Source organism: Melanostigma gelatinosum (assembly GCF_949748355.1).
Source record: "Melanostigma gelatinosum genome assembly, contig: scaffold_426, whole genome shotgun sequence".
Classification (NCBI taxonomy): Eukaryota; Metazoa; Chordata; class Actinopteri; order Perciformes; family Zoarcidae; genus Melanostigma; species Melanostigma gelatinosum.
The window spans coordinates 4,165-22,834 of NW_027635309.1; the positions used below are offsets into that span (position 1 = coordinate 4,165).

The following is an 18,670-nucleotide window of genomic DNA, read 5'->3' on the forward strand; positions in this document are numbered from 1 at the left end:
GGGTTACAAATCACTGGCACATAATTCAGATAGCTTATAATGCATTGTATAAAGGGATGCATGCAGGAGTATCTTCATTGAATAATTTAATGAATAAATAAATTAATGTGACATGCGTTTTACAACATTATCTTCCATTGAGTTTTATTTTGAAACTCTGCCAACGTTCACTCGACATGCCGTAAGTTGCTTCAGTGTCGTGAATGTTTGTTGATCCAGTTGTAAACACAGTATCTGTAGGGCTTTTGTAGCATCTTTTTGTAAGTGCCAGGTATTGCTGCGTACGGAACGATTAACTGTTGTGAAAAAATGTGCTGTAGCTGTTTTTCACACTTTAGAGCAGGTTTAAGAATAAAATGTGCTGTAGCTGTTTTTCACACTTTAGAGCAGGTTTAAGAATGAAACAGAAGCTCTCAGAGGCGTATAGTTTAAATCAAAAGCAATAGGTTTATTTATCGAACAAAGTTATTCAGCCAACACAATTAAACATGCATGGGCTCTAATGATTTCCCTCTCAGAGGTCCACCATAAGACACGCTTAAACACATCAGCATCATCCTTAATATATGGGGTCCGCCCCTTGCTACACATTGGCCAAAGTCAAAGATGCAGGCGTGGCACGTTTGTACGTTATGACACCTGGGTGGAGGCCGTGAATGTCCATTCACCTTTGGCCCCTCCCAATAGGCGTTGGTTTCCGTCAGTGTGAGTGAGAGTTTGAGGCGAGAGGACCTGGGAAAGAGTGTGTGGAGAAAGCCGGGCTCAGCTGGGCGTTGGCCCTCGCTTGAATCTCACTGTCTATTGTGTCTTCCTTATCTTCTCTAAAGATGGCTGCCTGTTCTTATGTGACGCAGTTAAATAAGTAACCTCTCACCTGCTTCTCTCTGGCCTTGCTGTGTTGTGAGCACTGTATAAGTGGTTAATAGTGCTGCATAAGATAATGGTTATTAAAACTACAAATATACTAGTGATTAATTAAACTGTATATATAAGCTAGTTGCTGATTAAGCTGTATATAAGCTAGCTGTTGAATAAACTGTATATAAGCTAGTTGCTACTTAAAGCTGCATATAAACTAGCTGTTGATTAAGCTGTATATGAGCTAATTGCTGATTAAAACTGTATATATGCTAATTTTATCAACAAATCCCTCTCTTGACGTCTGAAGGACGTCACTTTCTTTACTTTCCTACCCTGTTCACACGCTGGTGTCTTCCTCTGCCTCTCCTGACCCTACCAGGCTGTTCTGCTCTTCCCATACTGGGTAAGCGCCATAAGGAGGGGGTGGTAATGGTTCCTTGGAGAGGGCAGTGGTGATGAGACGGCCAACCAAAGAACGAATACAGGGTATTATACAACATCCACATGAGACCAATATTGCAATGAACACACCCACTGACACTGCTATTGACAAGATCAGGTGCTTCCATTTTCCAAACATGTTTTCCATCCAATCTCCAAATGGATTGTTCACACCTGATGCTTCCTGCATTTCGTTTGACAGTGCCCTCAGACTATTCAGTGCTTTTGTGACTGAACCGTCCGGCGCAGTATTGTTGGGGATGACAGTGCAACACAGGTCTCCAAACATTGAGCAAACACCTCCTTTTTCAGCAAGCAACATGTCCAAAGCCATTCTGTTTTGTACAGTAATCAAAGAAGTAGGGGCCAGCTGCTCAGCCAGACCCTCTATTGCATCCCTAGTATGATTAGCCAAACGAAGAACATTGTAATGCACATAATTGATACGATCAACATTTTTATTCACAGTTATCCATGGAATAATACTTGCGACACTCTCAAAACCTGCTGCAATTTGGTCTACCAATTTGTATTCATTAGGCACTCCTCTGGGCACTCCGATAGCATCTATGTAAGTTGGACCTCTGTCCAGGCTGAACTCAGCTTCAGCTGCTCTTTTAGCTAAGATATGTCTGCGTCTGCGTTGGGTCAGGCTTTGTACTTTGTTTTGGTCCTGTATTATTTTGTCTCCCACTAAGGTAAGTGGCATTGCCAGCCTCACCATAGCACAGACTCCTATTGTAGATGGTGGTATGTTAGTGAATAAGCGCAGACCCCCACAGTAGTAGAATAGCCCTCCCCTAGCCCAAGAACCTATCTCTGAGCCTGGTCGTGTCATGTTGCACCAGTCTTCTGGCACACTACCTAGGTGGATTTGAGCTCTATCGTTGGTGAAATGGTAACAGACATATCTGGATCCTAGTCCTTTGTAAGCTTTGAAATAACCTACTGCAGTTTGGTTGTCTATCGGTGGGAATATGGATGCCAGAGTAGTGCAATGTGGTGGAGTAGCCATTTTAGTCATTTTTGTCATGCACGCGTATCCTGTTGGGTCAGATTCAGGATATAGTGGTGCTGGTTCGGTGAACATAGCTGGTCTAGCTGCAGCACAAGCTACACAGCCACTCATTTTGTTTTTTATAGCATTATCAACAATCCAATTTAACCATACATTGTCGCTTCCTTGTCCTGTAGCTAATTGGATCACCTGTTGGGGAGTCCATTTAGAAAAGTCTTCTGATAAGACAGTAGGTGGGTCTGGTGGTAGCGGTTGTCTGTGCGGAATTATGTTTATTTGAATTCCTACTCTCGGGTCTTTGCCTGGGACGTCCACTAATAGGGCGAACCATATTATGTTTTTTCCTGTGCTGCTTTTGGTGACGTTGTTCAGGGACAGAGATAAGGGATTGGCTGTTGCTGAAAAGTCTCGTTGGAAGTCTATTTTGTCCCATAAGGTCCTTCTCGGACTTTCCCCTCGCATTGTTGGCTTCCACCGCCCTGTGTGCTTAGTTACCGCCCCCCAGGAATGACAAAACGCTATGGACGGGACGTTCACGTAATTCTCACATCTGTTGACTATGGCATTGTCAGCACACAAATACACAGCACGACCTCTCCATGCTCTTGGACTTCTTCCACAGTTAATCACATCACACAAATCAAAAGTAAAAACGGTTTTGCTCCCCTTGGTATAGTTTAAGGTCAGATATGCACGACACGCTTTTGGTGGTGGCTTGTATGCCGGTTCTGAGGCATCTCTTTTTTGCCTAACCTTCCCTCTCTCGAGGTCGTTTTGAGTTTTGTTCACATCCTCGCCGCTTGTTGTCAGATTGAAGCTTGGATGACTCTCAAACCTTGTCAGATTTTGCATGTTCACATCCTTGCCACTTGTTGTCAGATTGCAGCTTGGATGACTCTCAAACCCTGTCAGATTTTGCACTGCCTCTGGCAGACAGCCATAGTTTCCGCTAGTCGGTTTGTTCACTGTTTTGTCCCCCATTTTCAATCCCAAAGTCAAGAATATCACAAATGCCACACCCAAACCCAATAGGACCCACCCAGTTCTTTTACCTATCCCCATGTCTTTCCAGGTACCTGGAGTGGGATGAATCCCCTGTGGCTGGATGTCTGTTTCCCCCAACAGATTACACTCACACTCCATTTTGCGCCAGATCACCTCGGACCTCTGCTAAGGGTCTGGAACGCTCAGATGCTGGGGCACAATGTGACAGGTGGTGCCAAGGTGCTCCTGATTTACCTATGACCTGGACCGAGTGTGAAGTAACCTCCTTCACTTCGTACGGCCCTGTCCACCTGGGGTCAGTCCACTTTCTCTTGTGAACTTTGACCCTGACCCAGTCACCCACTCGGATGAGATTTTTCACTTCCTCCTGGTCAGCTGCACTGGTCCGCAGGACCTGTTTGGAGAGAGCCTCCGTGAGAGTGATTAACGCAGTCATATATGCCTTCATTTCAACTTGCTGCACATCTAAAGCAGGAATATGACTACTGTCTCTTGGAGGACCAGGCATTTGCCTCCCTGTCATTAACTCATGTGGTGAAAGATGCGTCTCATTTCCTTGTGCGCTCCTCATTGCCATTAGAGCTAATGGTAAGGCTTCAACCCATGTCAGCTTTGATGCCGCACATGTCTTTGCTATTTTTGATTTTAGCGTCTGATTTGCCCTCTCTACCAGTCCTTGTGACTGTGGATGATACACTGATCCATATCTATGTCTGATTCCTAGTCTGGCTTCCACTTCCTGCAAATGCTTATTACTGAAATGTGAACCATTATCGGACCTTATGCATCTAGGAACACCATAGCGAGGTATTAGTTCTGTTTGCAGCCACTTTATTACTGTCTGTGCGTCTTCTTTTTTAGTTGGGATTGCCTCTACCCACTTTGAGAATCTGTCAACCATTACCAAAATGTATCTTTTTCCTTGTACTCTGTTATCATGTCCCATGTCAGTAAAGTCTATGCTGATGTCTTGGAAGCAGGCTGATGGTACAGGATAAGAGCCCATAGGTGTCTTGTACGGTTTCTTCACATTGTGATCCCCACAGGTGGTGCATTCGTCGCAGAAGAGGGACACCATGCTTTCCATGCGTGGGTGCCACCACAGTGCTTCCACCCTTTGTAATGTTCCTTTCTTTCCTTCGTGCGTTGGTCCATGTGCCTCTGGTATCAGTGAGACACATAATTCTGCTGGTGATACCACTCTGCCATCATGGGATCTCCAAAGTCCACTTTCTCCTTTTGTTGCTCCTTTCCTTTGCCATTCAGACCATTCGTATGGTCCAGCCTTCTTCTGTATCTCAATCAGTGTTTCTTCAGTGATTTCGGGTTCTTGTATGGCTATTTTCAGAACCATCTGTTTTGGTCTGTATCCTCCTACTTCTTTAGCAGCTTCATCTGCCTTGTCGTTTCCCACACTTATTCTGGTCTTTGCCTTGCCATCATGTCCTTTGCATTTCATGATTGCCACTCTTTTTGGTAGCTTCATAGCTTCCACCAGTGCCATGATTTCCTTCTTGTGTTTGATGGGTGCGTCCATTGATGTTGTGTATCCTCTTCTTCGCCACATGGGCCCATCAACGTGAGCTGCTCCATGTGCGTAAGCAGAATCTGTGACGATGTTTGCAGATTTTCCTTCTGCTATTTTCAAGGCTTGTATGAGCGCTTCGACTTCCGCTAGCTGCGCAGATGCTGGTTGAGGTAGGATACCTGATGCTACTATTGAGTGTTCCATGTCTTCGAATTGTCTCACCACAGCATAGGATGCTGTGTTTCCGTCCTCTCCTTTGTAGCAACATCCATCCGTGTATAACCACATTTCTGCTCCTGGGATTGGTGTATTTCCCAGGTCTGGCCTTAGTTTGTTTTCAATGATTGCTCTTGCTTCGCAGCTGTGTGGTTGATCTCCTTGTCCTTGTTGTAGTGATGTCGCCATATTGATTCCTCCTGTTTCATAGACAATATGTGCTCTTGTGCATTCTCTTTGAATTTTCGATTTTCTTGCAGCTCCGAACGTGAATTCTTTGCTGAGGAGGAATGCAGCCACACCATGATGTGTGTGGATTTTCAGAGGGTGGCACATGACAATGTGGGATGTTTTCTCGATCGCCTTTGCAATTGCCGCCATGTGTCTTGTACAGGTGGATTGGCCAACTTCAACTGGGTCCAGTTTTGATGAGTGATACATGAGTACCACTCTTTCTCCCCCTTTTTTCTGATACAAAACTGCATTTACCATCCCTCCTTTTTGTTCAGAAACATCTAGGTGCAAAGGGAGTTATAGTCAATTCTTGAAGTGCCGATGCATGTGACAGAGTCTACGTGAGAATGGTGAACACATCTTCTGTTTCTTGTGTTCAAACTAAAGGGGCTGAGGTGTTTCATGATGGAGGATGCTTTGTCTGTGGGCTGTGGGCTGTGGGTTGTTAAGGGAATATGTGGATCTGGAACTGGATATGACGTAGATATTGTGGCTAATAGTTGCAGCAGTGTCTCTGTTGTTGCCAGATATGTGAAAGATATTGCTGTTCAGCGTGATTCTGGCTTCTTGGATGCTGATTGCCTGTCTCTATCTGATAATTTCCTCTTCTTCCACGTGGTGAGCCTTGTTGTTGTTGCTGACCACGCGTGCGGCAGTCTCGTGCGTAGTGTCCTGGTTTTCCACAGTTGTAGCAGTAGAAAGTTCGTCCGTGCTGCTTCTTTTTGTCTTTAGCAGGCATGTGAGCCAGCTGTCTCATTAGTGACACTTGTAGTGCTGCGAGCTCCACAACTGTTCTTTCCACAGCAGCTCTGTATTTATCATAAGTGTGTTCTGTGCCAGCCATGACGTCCTCCTCTGCAATATGCAATCAAAGTCTGAAATCAGTATTCCCAAATGTCCACACGATGGAGCCAAAACTCCTGTCCATTGTTCCTGTTGCAGTTCTTGAATAGGCCACAGAAAAGCCAACATGCAGGACAAATGTTGTTTTTTTTTTTTTTTTCAAAAGCACCAGCAGAGGGAGCCAACGCTCCTCCCAAGTTTCCTGGTGTCTGGTTGAACTCAAATCAATGTCATGCACACTGCTGCATGTCTTAAAACCTGCTTTTCTCTGTAATATGTGTGTGTGTGAAATGATGATCTATTTTAGTATTAACACTTTATGGTGAAGAGGACGAAAACAGTACAGTTATAGAGTTATTTCGAAGTCTCTGTGTGAATGGACACAAAAGCTCGTCCATTATACTAATGTGGCAATTTTCAGCCATAATCTTATGGTTTTAGCAAGCATTACCGTGCAGAGGTCACTGATCTTTATTCTGTTGTACGAGAGAATGACGGAGTGCTTCTCTCGGCGTTTTAAACCTTCATACAGTGACCTCACAACTCCGCATATAAGCATTACAAGTATTACGCATATTATTTAACAGTGTATGAATATATATTATTTACAAATCTGCCTATATACCCCTGCTAGGTGTGAAATGCTATGTTTTAATTACTCAAGCAATGGCTTGTAACTAAATATTTTATAAGGCAGAGAGAGAGTGTTAACCTTGCCCCCACCTTTTTAAATATCTTCCGCTAACTGTCTTTGTAACTGTCTTTGTAAGTAGACACAAATCAAGGCCGCGTCTGTATTTTTTATCAGGAGTAGTCAAATCCTCCCTAATATTCCCACCGCCAGTCTTGACTAAATGAATAGAAGATTTGTAGCAGCTGTTAACCTTGTATATTCATACTTTTAGCGACTGTCTGGCTGGAACAATAGAAGCTGTGTATTAGCTTTTAAAACTTTTTTTTTTTTTTTTTTCTTCCTGGTAGCATTCCTGGACTGCTGTGTTTCCGCATTACACTTTGCTAACGATCCCTAAGGAACACAATTTTCCAATAAATTTAACTATGCCAGTAAAACTGACACTTATATTAGCCCTCAGCTGTCTCTCAGCATATTCTAGTGATTTATGTGTGTGTGTGAATGTAACAGTCGTGTATAATGTGTGTTTTCCCTACTCTGGACACCAACCTTTGAAACAACACACCAACATTTTCAAACACCAAGCACGGCCTCAGCTGGCTGTCTCTAACGCACAAAGAAACTCAGAAACAGCATAAACTCTGAACCAGGTCTCAGCGCTTACATATATGCTCCTAATAATCGCACTCATTTAAACGAAATCGAATCCATACACAGCCGTGGTTATGTACGCTTCAAACATGCACTTTCATTCAAACAAAATTGCAACACACTGCCATTTTTAAATGCGCAGAGATCACCAATGCGGTAAAGGAATATCTTTAGAAACACAGTCAAACAAATAAACAAAAGTTAAAACGTACAGCTCAGCAAATAGTCACCCGCATTCATACTAGATAATCAAAACACACGCTGCCGTGTCTATAAGCATAAATCAGTCACAAGCACGGAGTCACCCGCATTCCTACTAGATAATCAAAACACACGCTGCCGTCTCTTTAAGCATAAATCAGTCACAAACACGGAGTTGTAGAAGAGATGTACAGCTCTTTTTACACACTCATCACATTCCATCAGCAAGCTTTTTTCTCAACCTCATCAAACAGACTGGAGCGCTACTGATCGTTCGATCACAACGCAAATGACAAACAGCTTTTTAGCAACCAAAAAACAGTCAGATTATAAAGGATTCTTTCCCTATTCCGTGACAGCTAATCCACTTTATCAAACTAAACAAACAGACACCTCTTGGACGCCTGCGCAAATGACAACTGCTTCTCAGCAAACAAACACAGTAAACACCAATTAAAACCAAATTTGAAATGCGCACAATTCACAAATACGGTCTAGCACGTAAGTAATACTTTTACAAATGCAGTGAAACAATGAACACACATTAGAACATACACGGCTGTCTCTTTAAATGTAAATCAGTCAGAAGCACGGCCTTCGGATGAACTGACTCTTTTTTTTTTTTTTTTTAGACACACATTTATCAGAAACGCATTGTAACAGCAATTTGTCTTTTATCTCGATCTCATCAAACAGACTGTGTACCGCTGATCTCTCGACCACGATACAAATGAAAAACAAATGCTTTTTCAGCAAACAATCAGTCAGATTATAATAATTTCTGTCCCTATCTTACACACATATCAAAGAGCTCTGCTTCTTTAATACATCACAACGGCCGCTGCTTTTTGTCAAAAACAATGTTACAGCCGGGAGCTGATCCCGGACCTACCGCGTCGAAGACTGATATTTTAACCACTACTCCATCAGGGTAGAACGTAAATAATACAATTTAACTGCTTTTTTATCCTAGGTCATCTCTGGACCTGTACACGTTCTGGCCATTTTCATTAATCTCGTCCGTTATTAACAACACACCGATATAATCAACTTCTGTGCTCTCGTCCAGAAACTCCGTCGAGGAAACTCTAATCAGAGTAACACTATTTTTTACTGAATCGCTACACACGAGTTGATGTCCGAAGACTCGATGCTCTTAATACGGGAATCCCGCAGTCAGTTTTCTCCATACAGTTTATCAATGACATCAATGACATATACATATATCCCCGTCATGTTATGCAATTTCTTCGTAGCCCAAAACATCCCATAAGTACGTTAGAAATCACGCCTTTTGCAACATGAATTTGAGTGTTCAGCGTGGAGCGCGTGTCTGCGAGCAAATGCGTTACACGGCTCACAGCACCTCACATCTACGCTATCACAAATGCGTCATTTCTCGCCGTTATTTGACGTTTTCTGATGGGCACATTCATACATATTCACAAACCCCCAAATGGCTGTATAACAACTCTGTTGCTGTGTGTTTAATCTTTACCATATTCTATACTAAGCAAATACTTACAGTTCGGACAGTCTGAGCACATTTTAGAATATTTCTATGAATACAATGTTGCAGAATTCAGTTAAATAGGTCTCTGCATACCTTGAGATGTGCACCGGTGCGTCTCAGACCCCCCGACTGCAATTTCGCTCCGATGGCAATTATCGGGTTCCCAGCCTCGAAGGGAGTGTTACGCCGTTATCTGGAATCAAAAGGAGAGGCCTGTTAACATTCTAACCTGAAGCTCTGTATCGTATCAGATCACGTCGGGGTCACCACTTTGTTGTGAAAAAATGTGCTGTAGCTGTTTTTCACACTTTAGAGCAGGTTTAAGAATGAAACAGAAGCTCTCAGAGGCGTATAGTTTAAATCAAAAGCAATAGGTTTATTTATCGAACAAAGTTATTCAGCCAACACAATTAAACATGCATGGGCTCTAATGATTTCCCTCTCAGAGGTCCACCATAAGACACGCTTAAACACATCAGCATCATCCTTAATATATGGGGTCCGCCCCTTGCTACACATTGGCCAAAGTCAAAGATGCAGGCGTGGCACGTTTGTACGTTATGACACCTGGGTGGAGGCCGTGAATGTCCATTCACCTTTGGCCCCTCCCAATAGGCGTTGGTTTCCGTCAGTGTGAGTGAGAGTTTGAGGCGAGAGGACCTGGGAAAGAGTGTGTGGAGAAAGCCGGGCTCAGCTGGGCGTTGGCCCTCGCTTGAATCTCACTGTCTATTGTGTCTTCCTTATCTTCTCTAAAGATGGCTGCCTGTTCTTATGTGACGCAGTTAAATAAGTAACCTCTCACCTGCTTCTCTCTGGCCTTGCTGTGTTGTGAGCACTGTATAAGTGGTTAATAGTGCTGCATAAGATAATGGTTATTAAAACTACAAATATACTAGTGATTAATTAAACTGTATATATAAGCTAGTTGCTGATTAAGCTGTATATAAGCTAGCTGTTGAATAAACTGTATATAAGCTAGTTGCTACTTAAAGCTGCATATAAACTAGCTGTTGATTAAGCTGTATATGAGCTAATTGCTGATTAAAACTGTATATATGCTAATTTTATCAACATAACCAAGATATAAAATTGGTGTATTTAGTTCCTGGTTAAATGTAATCAGAACACGCATAACATCTGTTATCCTGCAGAAAGCTGCGTGTGTGGCGATGATGCCATAATGGACACACACCGGCGGCAGTCTCGGCTTGTTAGCCTGAGTGACAGTGAGCCAGTCGAGTCGGGGATCAATGTTTGTGACAGGACTAAGAACAACTCTGCACCCGGCAGACCTCGTCTGCTTCACGTCACCTGAAAACTGTTAGTTCCTGTTTTGCACGTCTCACCAGAGTATCGTCAGTTAGCTCTCACCTCAGTTAGCACAGCCCCAAAAGTACCCGGGTTATTTGCTAATATAACTAACGTGTTAGCGTCAGCTACAAGCGCCCAAGATGTGCAGTTATCTTGCAGTTTGCGGAACTAACCGCGCACTTATTTAGCAAGCGAGTAGCTTAGATTAACTCCAATTGAACATTTTGAAATCAAGGCTGGTCGCAGCCTGTTTGTCTGCTATGGAGTCTGACGATGTGCCACTCATCTTAACCTGGGACGAAGCAAACAGCGGTCTACTCAGCGAGGAGACTGAGCGAGGAGACGAAAGTAAGTCCTTCCTGTCATTCTCAGCCACGGTGGAGCTGTGCAAACTACCATGTGTGTATGGACAAGCCCATGACTGTGGACATTGGTTTTGATACTAGCTGTACAATTAAAGCACAAATCAATGTGAGCGAATACACTCAGTTAATCACAGCTAAAACTGATGTAACAGCATTGCACAATATCCAGCCTCATGATCGTTATCATGTACGTTTCTTGTTTCAGCGTTAAAGTCATTGTGGAAGATGTAGTTTGTGGTGCTGTTGCATTGTATTCTATTAATAGATGTTTCTAATTCTAAGTGCACCCTCATTCACATAGAGGTGTACAACGTCACAGCAAACTACAGCCTCCAAAATGGCATACATTTGAATCAACTCCTTTCTAAAACACTTTCCACTGAAGTTGTGAACTAAACTGGTAACTGTATCGGCTGGTTGGTTGAGGTCTTCTGTATGATGGGTCCTTTCTGATCCTTTGGCTCCATGATGCACTGTTTTTGTATTTATAGAACTTTATAGTGTTGTTTATTGACGAATGTTTAGTATTGTTGCGTATTTTATTATATCATATCAATGTATTTTGCGATATGAAGTTAATGCTTGTCTACTTACCAGATGTGATCTAGCGCAGTCTGAAGATGTTGAATGTTGTTGACTGTAAGCTGCATACATGCTGCACGTCTAGGCCACACTGCATTAATGGAGAGCAGAGATTGTCCATCAGGCTCTGATATCACGTGGTGTGTGCTCTACGTATGGGTATCCATGCATCCACTAAACATAGTAATCCTGCTGCCATTGTATATAAGCTACAAAATGACCCATCTGAGAAACTGCTGCCTCAGCAGACTGGTGCACCCCTGAGCCCCTCCCTGGTGCTCATGTGTGTGTGTGTACCGTGTGTGAATGTCTGCAGCCTGTGTGTAAGTGTGTCTGTGTTCGTGAGCGTACGGGATCATTTTCTCTGGCTCTCGAGATGAACAGGAAGAGGAGAGGAGTTTTTTTTCCACTGGATATTTTGGAATGGTGGACAAGGAGGAAGTATCATCCTGTTCTTGCTGATTGCTGTTGGAGCGTTCTGGAAAGAGAGGGAGTTTGAACCTGGGACACTGGGAAAGAAGGTTGCATTGTATCACCTCAGTGACACACCACTCGCTTGGATGGAAGTGTGGAGTTCAGTTTTACTGCTAGTGGTCAGGACCCTTCAGATCACCACAAAACTACATTTTATTTGTCCTGGGGGAAACGGTCATGACTGCTGAGCCTGTTAGTGTTCCCGTGAGCCTGACCCCGCCGTGATTTTGACCGGGAGCTCCGAACATGTTATTGTTCTCAAACAAATGAGGGGTTGGAGTGGCACATGACAGACAAGGGGTGTACTCTTGTCAGGATAACAGCCAGGCTGCCGCTGGACTGGAATTTGATCTTCACACTTCAGCTCAATCGGCTGCCGTCACCGTGGACAGGAACAATCTGTGACTGCCTTTCAGAGAGTCATCTAGTTCTCCACAGCGTTTTATTCCAAGGAGTCCTGCTTGAAGCAGAAACAGTTTGTGGGAAGAGCACCTAGATAGACTCACACAGGACGACATTATCGACACACAGAGTGTTTACCTATTCGAGAAAAGAAACTGTGACTTATATTTGAGAGATCCTGCTTGAATCTGTAATTCAAGGTTATTCGAAAATACTGAGTTAATCTGGATTGAATATTTTGAGTTTTAACTTTTGAGTTCATTTTGCAGACAGTTATTTGTTCTTAAGCCTACCGTATCTGTCATTTAATGATAGTCCATAATTCTCCATTAGGTCTTACAATGGCATACTTCTTCCTCGGTGTTCTTGGATATCTAGATGTCCTCCCTGTCTTTTGAAGTCCGTCACTCTCCCTCTTGTAGCGCAGGATTAATTCCTCCTGTGATTTATCTCTCTCGTGTCTGTATCCTGTCTGTGGAAGGAAGGCGACGTAATAGACAATGTGATATCATTGCAAACACGGCATTTTCTAACTGACTGGCTACTCTGGATTCAAAGTTCAAACTCTGTGGCTAAGGCAGGAGGCTAATGTGTGCAAGTGTGTCGGTCGCATTCGACTCTCGCTGGTGACGGTATCTCTCTTTAACAGATGTTCTTTTCCGAAAGAAGAAACCAATTGTCAAAGAAGTACTGCGCTTCATAAGCATTGTGAATTGTTTTGAGCGGTGTTCCGTCTCCAGTGTCACTTCGATCCCGCAGCTTGGCCCGAATACCTTTGAATCTGTGAGGACTCGCCTCTGGACTGAGTTTCTGGAGTTTGCATCAGGCCGGAGTGGAATGTTTGGCTGTCTGTATCTCCAGATGTGTGTAGGGGTTGGAACAACACCAGGGCACTGTGGATGACACCAACACACACACACTCGTGCTGTGGACTTCAGTGGCCTTGATTCATTGTCACAGCTGGTGCACAAATCCATACTGATCAATGGAGTGTATGTGCGTACAGGCAGCTGGTTCTCATGAAGATCAGACCCACAACGGGAGTCCAGTAGTGATCTCCTCCTATGCCTTACAGTTAGAACTAGACTGCATTGGTAGGCCCATACCTGCGTGTGTGTGTGTTACTCATATACAAAAGGATGAATATGGAAAGTGAAGTTTAAATGTTTTTTTTCTTATCCACATAAAGGCTGTATCAAAACATTGACACCTTCGTGTTGAACGTGTTGTCTTCCAGATGGACGAGGAGGCAATTATGACATAGTGAACAACGCTGTGATCGCCACACCTGGGCCACAAAACCACAGAGCCCAAAATGTGTCCTTACGCCAAAGTTGGGAGATGAACTACCAAGAGGCAGCCATCTACCTGCAGGTAGTTACAAGCAGTGGACTGTGGCATTTGTTAGTTACTTTGTACAGGGCAGCTGAGTTTCTATGGTCATGTAATGGTTTTTATTACACCCTCCACACTGTATTCCCTGTAGATGGTTCAACTTTGTAGTCTTTCAATGTGTCTGTTCTTGCGTCATGAACAGCTGCTGGAAGTAATAAATCAATAAGGACACAAAGGACTTCAAAATAAAGTAGGGAAGCGCAAATATTACATTTTACAATAGTTGTCCTTATCATTTAATTTTTTTCTTTATTTAAACATATTAACGTAATACATAGAACTCAAAAATTAGGTTTCACAGTAATGATAAAAAAGAATACACATCAATACATTGAACACTTAACTTCAAGGCAGCTACAAGGACCCGAGTCCCGTAAAACGTGTCACTGCTTCATCATACCAGTATGTCAGATTTAAGTTCTGCCAATGCATTGTTTCTCAGACGGTACCGCTCCAGAGTCGTAGGACATTACTGAAATCAGCATCTTTCAGAATCAACCAATAAACTACAAAAGGGTTACACTGTGTGGTTTAAATGGCTCATTTAAATTCCACATACAGGAGGGAGAGAACAATGATAAGTTCTTCACCCATCCTCGAAACCCAAAGGCGCTGGCAGCGTACCTGTTTGCCCACAACCACCTGTTCTACATGATGGAGCTGCTGACAGGCCTGCTGCTGATGATGCTGTCGCTGTGTGAAGCTCCGGCTGTGCCGTCACTGCGCCTGGACGTCTACGTGAGTAAATGTAGACACACGAACACAAGCTCGTACGCACAGTTTGCTGTAAAAGTTTCCGTGTATTTCATGCCGCTGCAGGTCCACGCCACTCTGGAGCTGCTTGCTTTGGTTATGGTGGCATTTGAGCTATGCATGAAACTCCGCTGGCTAGGCTTCCACACCTTCATACGACACAAGAGGACCATGGTGAAGGTAACTGATCCATGACGGGTACTTTCCCCTCAGCATGCTGGATGCTTGCTCTCATAGCTCTCCAATGAGGGAGGGCAGTCAACCCTGCAGGCTGCACGTCACAGGTTGGGATTCGGCTTCCGTTGCTGCATGTTGTTCACGGTGTCTCTTCTCCTTGTTCAGACGTGTGTGTTGCTGCTGCAGTTCGTGGAGGCCATAGTGGTTCTGATCAGACAGACGTCTCACGTGAGAGTGACCAGAGCTCTCAGACCAATTTTCCTGGTGGATTGTCGATACTGTGGTGCTGTGCGCAGGTACATAATGACTGAAACAAACACACACAGACTCCCAATCGGGTCAAAGTTTTGGTTTGGAATTGGTTAATTTCCCATTTTCATGTTTATTCATGATTTTTATATCACCCCTTGAACATACAGACACCACTGATTTCACTGTTAAACGCAGTCATCACTGATGAGGTTTCTTTCATCCAATCAGAAACTTGCGTCAGATCTTCCAGTCCCTTCCTCCTTTTATTGACATCCTCCTACTGCTACTCTTCTTCATGGTTATATTTGCTATCTTGGGTAAGAATGCTTATTATTTTCAAGTATATTAAAGGCTGTTGGTTCTTTTCTGCCCCCTTTTTACAGAACATTATAGAATAGTTCAGGGTAAACCATCTACTGTTTTTAGAAGGAACAGGGTTTCCTGTTACTATGTGCGCTTGTTGTCTCGTCCCAGGTTTCTGCCTCTTCTCGCCGAACACCGCTGACCCGGTACGTTGAATCTTTAGTGCCTGACATTAATTTGTGTGAGTTACAAAATGTTTGTGGGAGTTTCGTGTCTGTGGTGGTCAGATTTCGTGACACAAACCATCTGCTCTCGCCACAGTACTTCAGCACCCTGGAGAACAGCCTCGTCAGTCTGTTTGTGCTGCTGACCACAGCAAAGTAAGCACATCGTTACACACAGTAATGTTCGGTTTTCTGCTTCGTATTCACACACACGGCACACAAGCGCTACTTCCTACTTTCAGATCTTATCATAAATGTAGGCTTTTTTCAGGCCGATTCCATGTTTTTGACTTTGTATCTCATGACTTGTGTACGTCATGCTTCCCTCTTTCTTGTAGTTTCCCTGATGTGATGATGCCGGCGTACTCCAAGAACCGCTGGTCCTGTGTTTTCTTCATTGTTTACCTCTCCATAGAGCTCTACTTCGTCATGAACCTGGTAAAAATAGGGTTAGGGTTCGGCTTGGTTTCACCACTTCTGACATTTCCTTCCGATTAAAACTAGACTTGCAGTCAGCCCTTTTATGTGATCACTCATCACTCTTCTCTGTCCCCCTCCAGCTCTTGGCAGTGGTGTTTGATACGTTCAATGACGTTGAGAAGATGAAGTTTAAATCTCTTTTGCTTCACAAGCGCTCTGCTATCGACCACGCCTTTCAGCTGTTAGTTAGCCGGCAGGTACGGCTTCACTGTTCTATGTGTTGTGATGCTTGTTTGGTACTAATTATTCATCTTGTATGAAGCGCTCACAGCCATGGCGTTTTATCTGTGTTGCTGCTTTTTTTATTTTTCTTCTTTCCAGAGGCCGATGGGTGTGACGCTGAAACAGTTTGATGGTCTGATGCGTTTTTACAGACCACGGATGTCTGCAAGAGACCGCTTCCTCACATACAAAGCTCTCAACACCTCCGGGGCTCCGATGCTCAGGTATCAGCCTGACGCACACTTTTCTGTTGAAATCCTTCTGCATTTAATTGCGTTGTTACATTTTCTGTTTATTCTGTTACAGTCTACAGGACTTTTACAAGTTCTATGAGGTCACTGGCCTCAAATGGAAGGTGCGTAGCCTTACTGTGTATTTGTACTGTGCAGTTATAATTCACTCTATTTTGTGTCCGTTTAGTGTACATGTACTGAATATGTGTGTGTGTGTGTGTTCAGGCACGACGCAGTGGAGAACATTGGTTTGATGATCTTCCTCACACAACCTTCCTCATTTTCAAAGGCAAGTTATCTTTTTCTCTTCTCCTGTTTGTCAGACTAAACAAATCTGTTTCTTGTCGCCATATTCTCAGCGCATTCTTCTCTACTTTCTTAGGCATCAACCTGCTTGTGAAGTCAAAGGCCTTCCAATATGCCATGTGTAAGTGTAATCATCTACATTCTCCTCAGACGTGCCGAGCCAAAGTCTCTTAAAAACCTTTTTAACCGTTTCTCTTGGCTGCAGGTGTGGTGGTTGCCATCAATGGTGTGTGGATTCTCGTGGAGACGTACACGCTAAATAGTAAGATCTTTCCCGTTGACGTTAAGCCACGTGACAGAAGGAAAGTGTTTTGCACTGCACATCTCTCACCTTTCTGTCCTCATGCAGGTGGATTTTCCTGGTCCAGATTTGTACCCTGGAGTTACATTGTTTTTCTGACCAGTGAGTCTCCCACGCACGTAGAAATGATCAAATACTTTAAAAGTAGTCATGGAGGGTGTCAAGAATTACAGTTTGTTTTTATGCACGTTTGCCATTATTAACTCTGCCTCTGTCCTTCCACTTGTAGTTTATGGTGTAGAGGTGTTATTGAAAATCACTGGTTTGGGGCCGATGGCTTATTTCAGCTCTGGGTGGAATCTGTGAGTAATAACTTGTATCCTGAGTTGATTGATTGACACGTTGAATGAGTACTGAAATCAAAACGTCAGACTTGTAGTGGAGCACACAGTGAACATGAGACTGCATGTATCCATCGACCCTGTTCCAGTCTGTGCGTTTGGATTCAGTACTCTCATCCTAAAGGCAGGGTTGGTAATCTTCTTCAAAAACATTCATGATATTTTCGGTGAAATTCCCGTGACACCCTGATGGCAATCAATGAATCAAATGCTCTGACAAAAAAAAAAAAAAAAATCCAGTAGCTGTGGCTGCAGACGGACTGTAATAAGCCCGTCACATCTTTGCATTTGAAATGATTGAACGGGATTATTACTGTCCTGCTAGCGTGCGAGCTTCCCGAGCTGTCCGCCTGCCTGCACGCACTCTGCCCGTTCACTCGTTGCTCCTCATGGGTCTTCCACAAGCTGCTGGCTTAACAGCTGTGAGAACTAACAGCCATGTTTTCTGTTTACGTTCATTATGATAGTCGGCTGTCATTGTTGCCGACTTGGCGACTCTCTCGCTAGATTTAGCAACATTTGGAGCTGAAGCTATTTTTCTTGCTAGTTTGTCAAGATTACCAACCCTAGCTTTAATGTGGCTATTTTGTGAAGACTTCAACTAACATTGATTTCAACATGTACCAAAGGCTGGTTCTGTTTTGGGTGTTCATGTTCGCTGTGCTTGTCTGTCCAGGTTTGATTTCACAGTGACGGTGTTTGCCTTCCTGGGCCTGATCGCTCTTGCCTTCGATATGGAGCCGTTCTACTTTATCGTGGTTCTCAGACCACTTCAGCTGCTCCGGTACACTTTCATTTCTTACTCTTAATAATGTACTTATATTTGAGTTTTGAAGTTAAAATTGTGATCTATTGTCTTTCACAGGTTGTTTAAGATAAAGCAGCGATATCGTAACGTGTTGGACACCATGTTTGAGCTCTTCCCCAGGATGGCTAGTCTGGGGTTGACCTTAATCATCTTCTACTACTCCTTTGCAATTGTTGGGATGGAGTTTTTTGCAGATGTGGTTTATCCCAACTGCTGCAAGTGAGTCAAGCAATTACATTTTATTTTTGTATTCTCTTTATTGGTTGATTGAAGTATTGTCATTATCTCTGGTCCTCTGTAAGTTCTTATACCTTGGGCACAAGATCAGAATCAGAACCGTTTATTGCCAAGCAAGTTTGCACCTACCGTACAAGGAATTTGTCATGGTGCGTAACATTTAACAATAAACAATTACATTTAACTATCAACAACAATCAGCACAGTGCAGGAAATAGAAACATATTAAAATGTACAATAAAATAGAATATAGAATAAAGTGCACAACAAAACAGATAACAGGACTGTAAACCAAGTGAAGTGTCGGTGAAATGTTAAAAGTGACGAGTGTGTTTAAATAGAGAAACAGGGATGTGCAG

General features: G+C 43.4%; 1 protein-coding gene and 1 long non-coding RNA gene across 3 annotated transcripts; one reads left to right on the forward strand and one right to left on the reverse strand.

Moving 5' to 3' along the window:
• Positions 1–215: 215 nt before the first annotated feature.
• On the forward strand, positions 216–18,297 carry tpcn1 (two pore segment channel 1; the record flags this gene model as incomplete). 2 transcript variants are annotated; one of them, XM_079297442.1, is made up of 20 exons in its annotated part: positions 216–301; positions 10,227–10,804; positions 13,517–13,653; positions 14,236–14,412; positions 14,494–14,607; positions 14,770–14,900; positions 15,085–15,173; positions 15,331–15,365; positions 15,481–15,539; positions 15,722–15,821; positions 15,944–16,060; positions 16,185–16,309; positions 16,392–16,440; positions 16,544–16,607; positions 16,701–16,745; positions 16,830–16,886; positions 16,974–17,027; positions 17,155–17,227; positions 17,943–18,050; positions 18,132–18,297. In XM_079297442.1, the coding sequence occupies exons 2-20, from the start codon at positions 10,717–10,719 to the stop codon at positions 18,295–18,297; spliced, it is 1,788 nt and encodes a 595-aa protein (XP_079153568.1). In that variant the 5' UTR covers positions 216–301; positions 10,227–10,716. The 2 variants fall into 2 exon arrangements, with proteins under 2 accessions (XP_079153568.1, XP_079153569.1); XM_079297443.1 differs by lacking the exon at positions 14,494–14,607.
• LOC306797520 lies at positions 428–10,212 on the reverse strand. The gene is made up of 2 exons (XR_013773129.1): positions 9,239–10,212; positions 428–3,719 (listed from the first exon to the last, which is right to left on the reverse strand). It is a non-coding gene; the product is annotated as an uncharacterized lncRNA (long non-coding RNA).
• Positions 18,298–18,670: the final 373 nt, after the last annotated feature.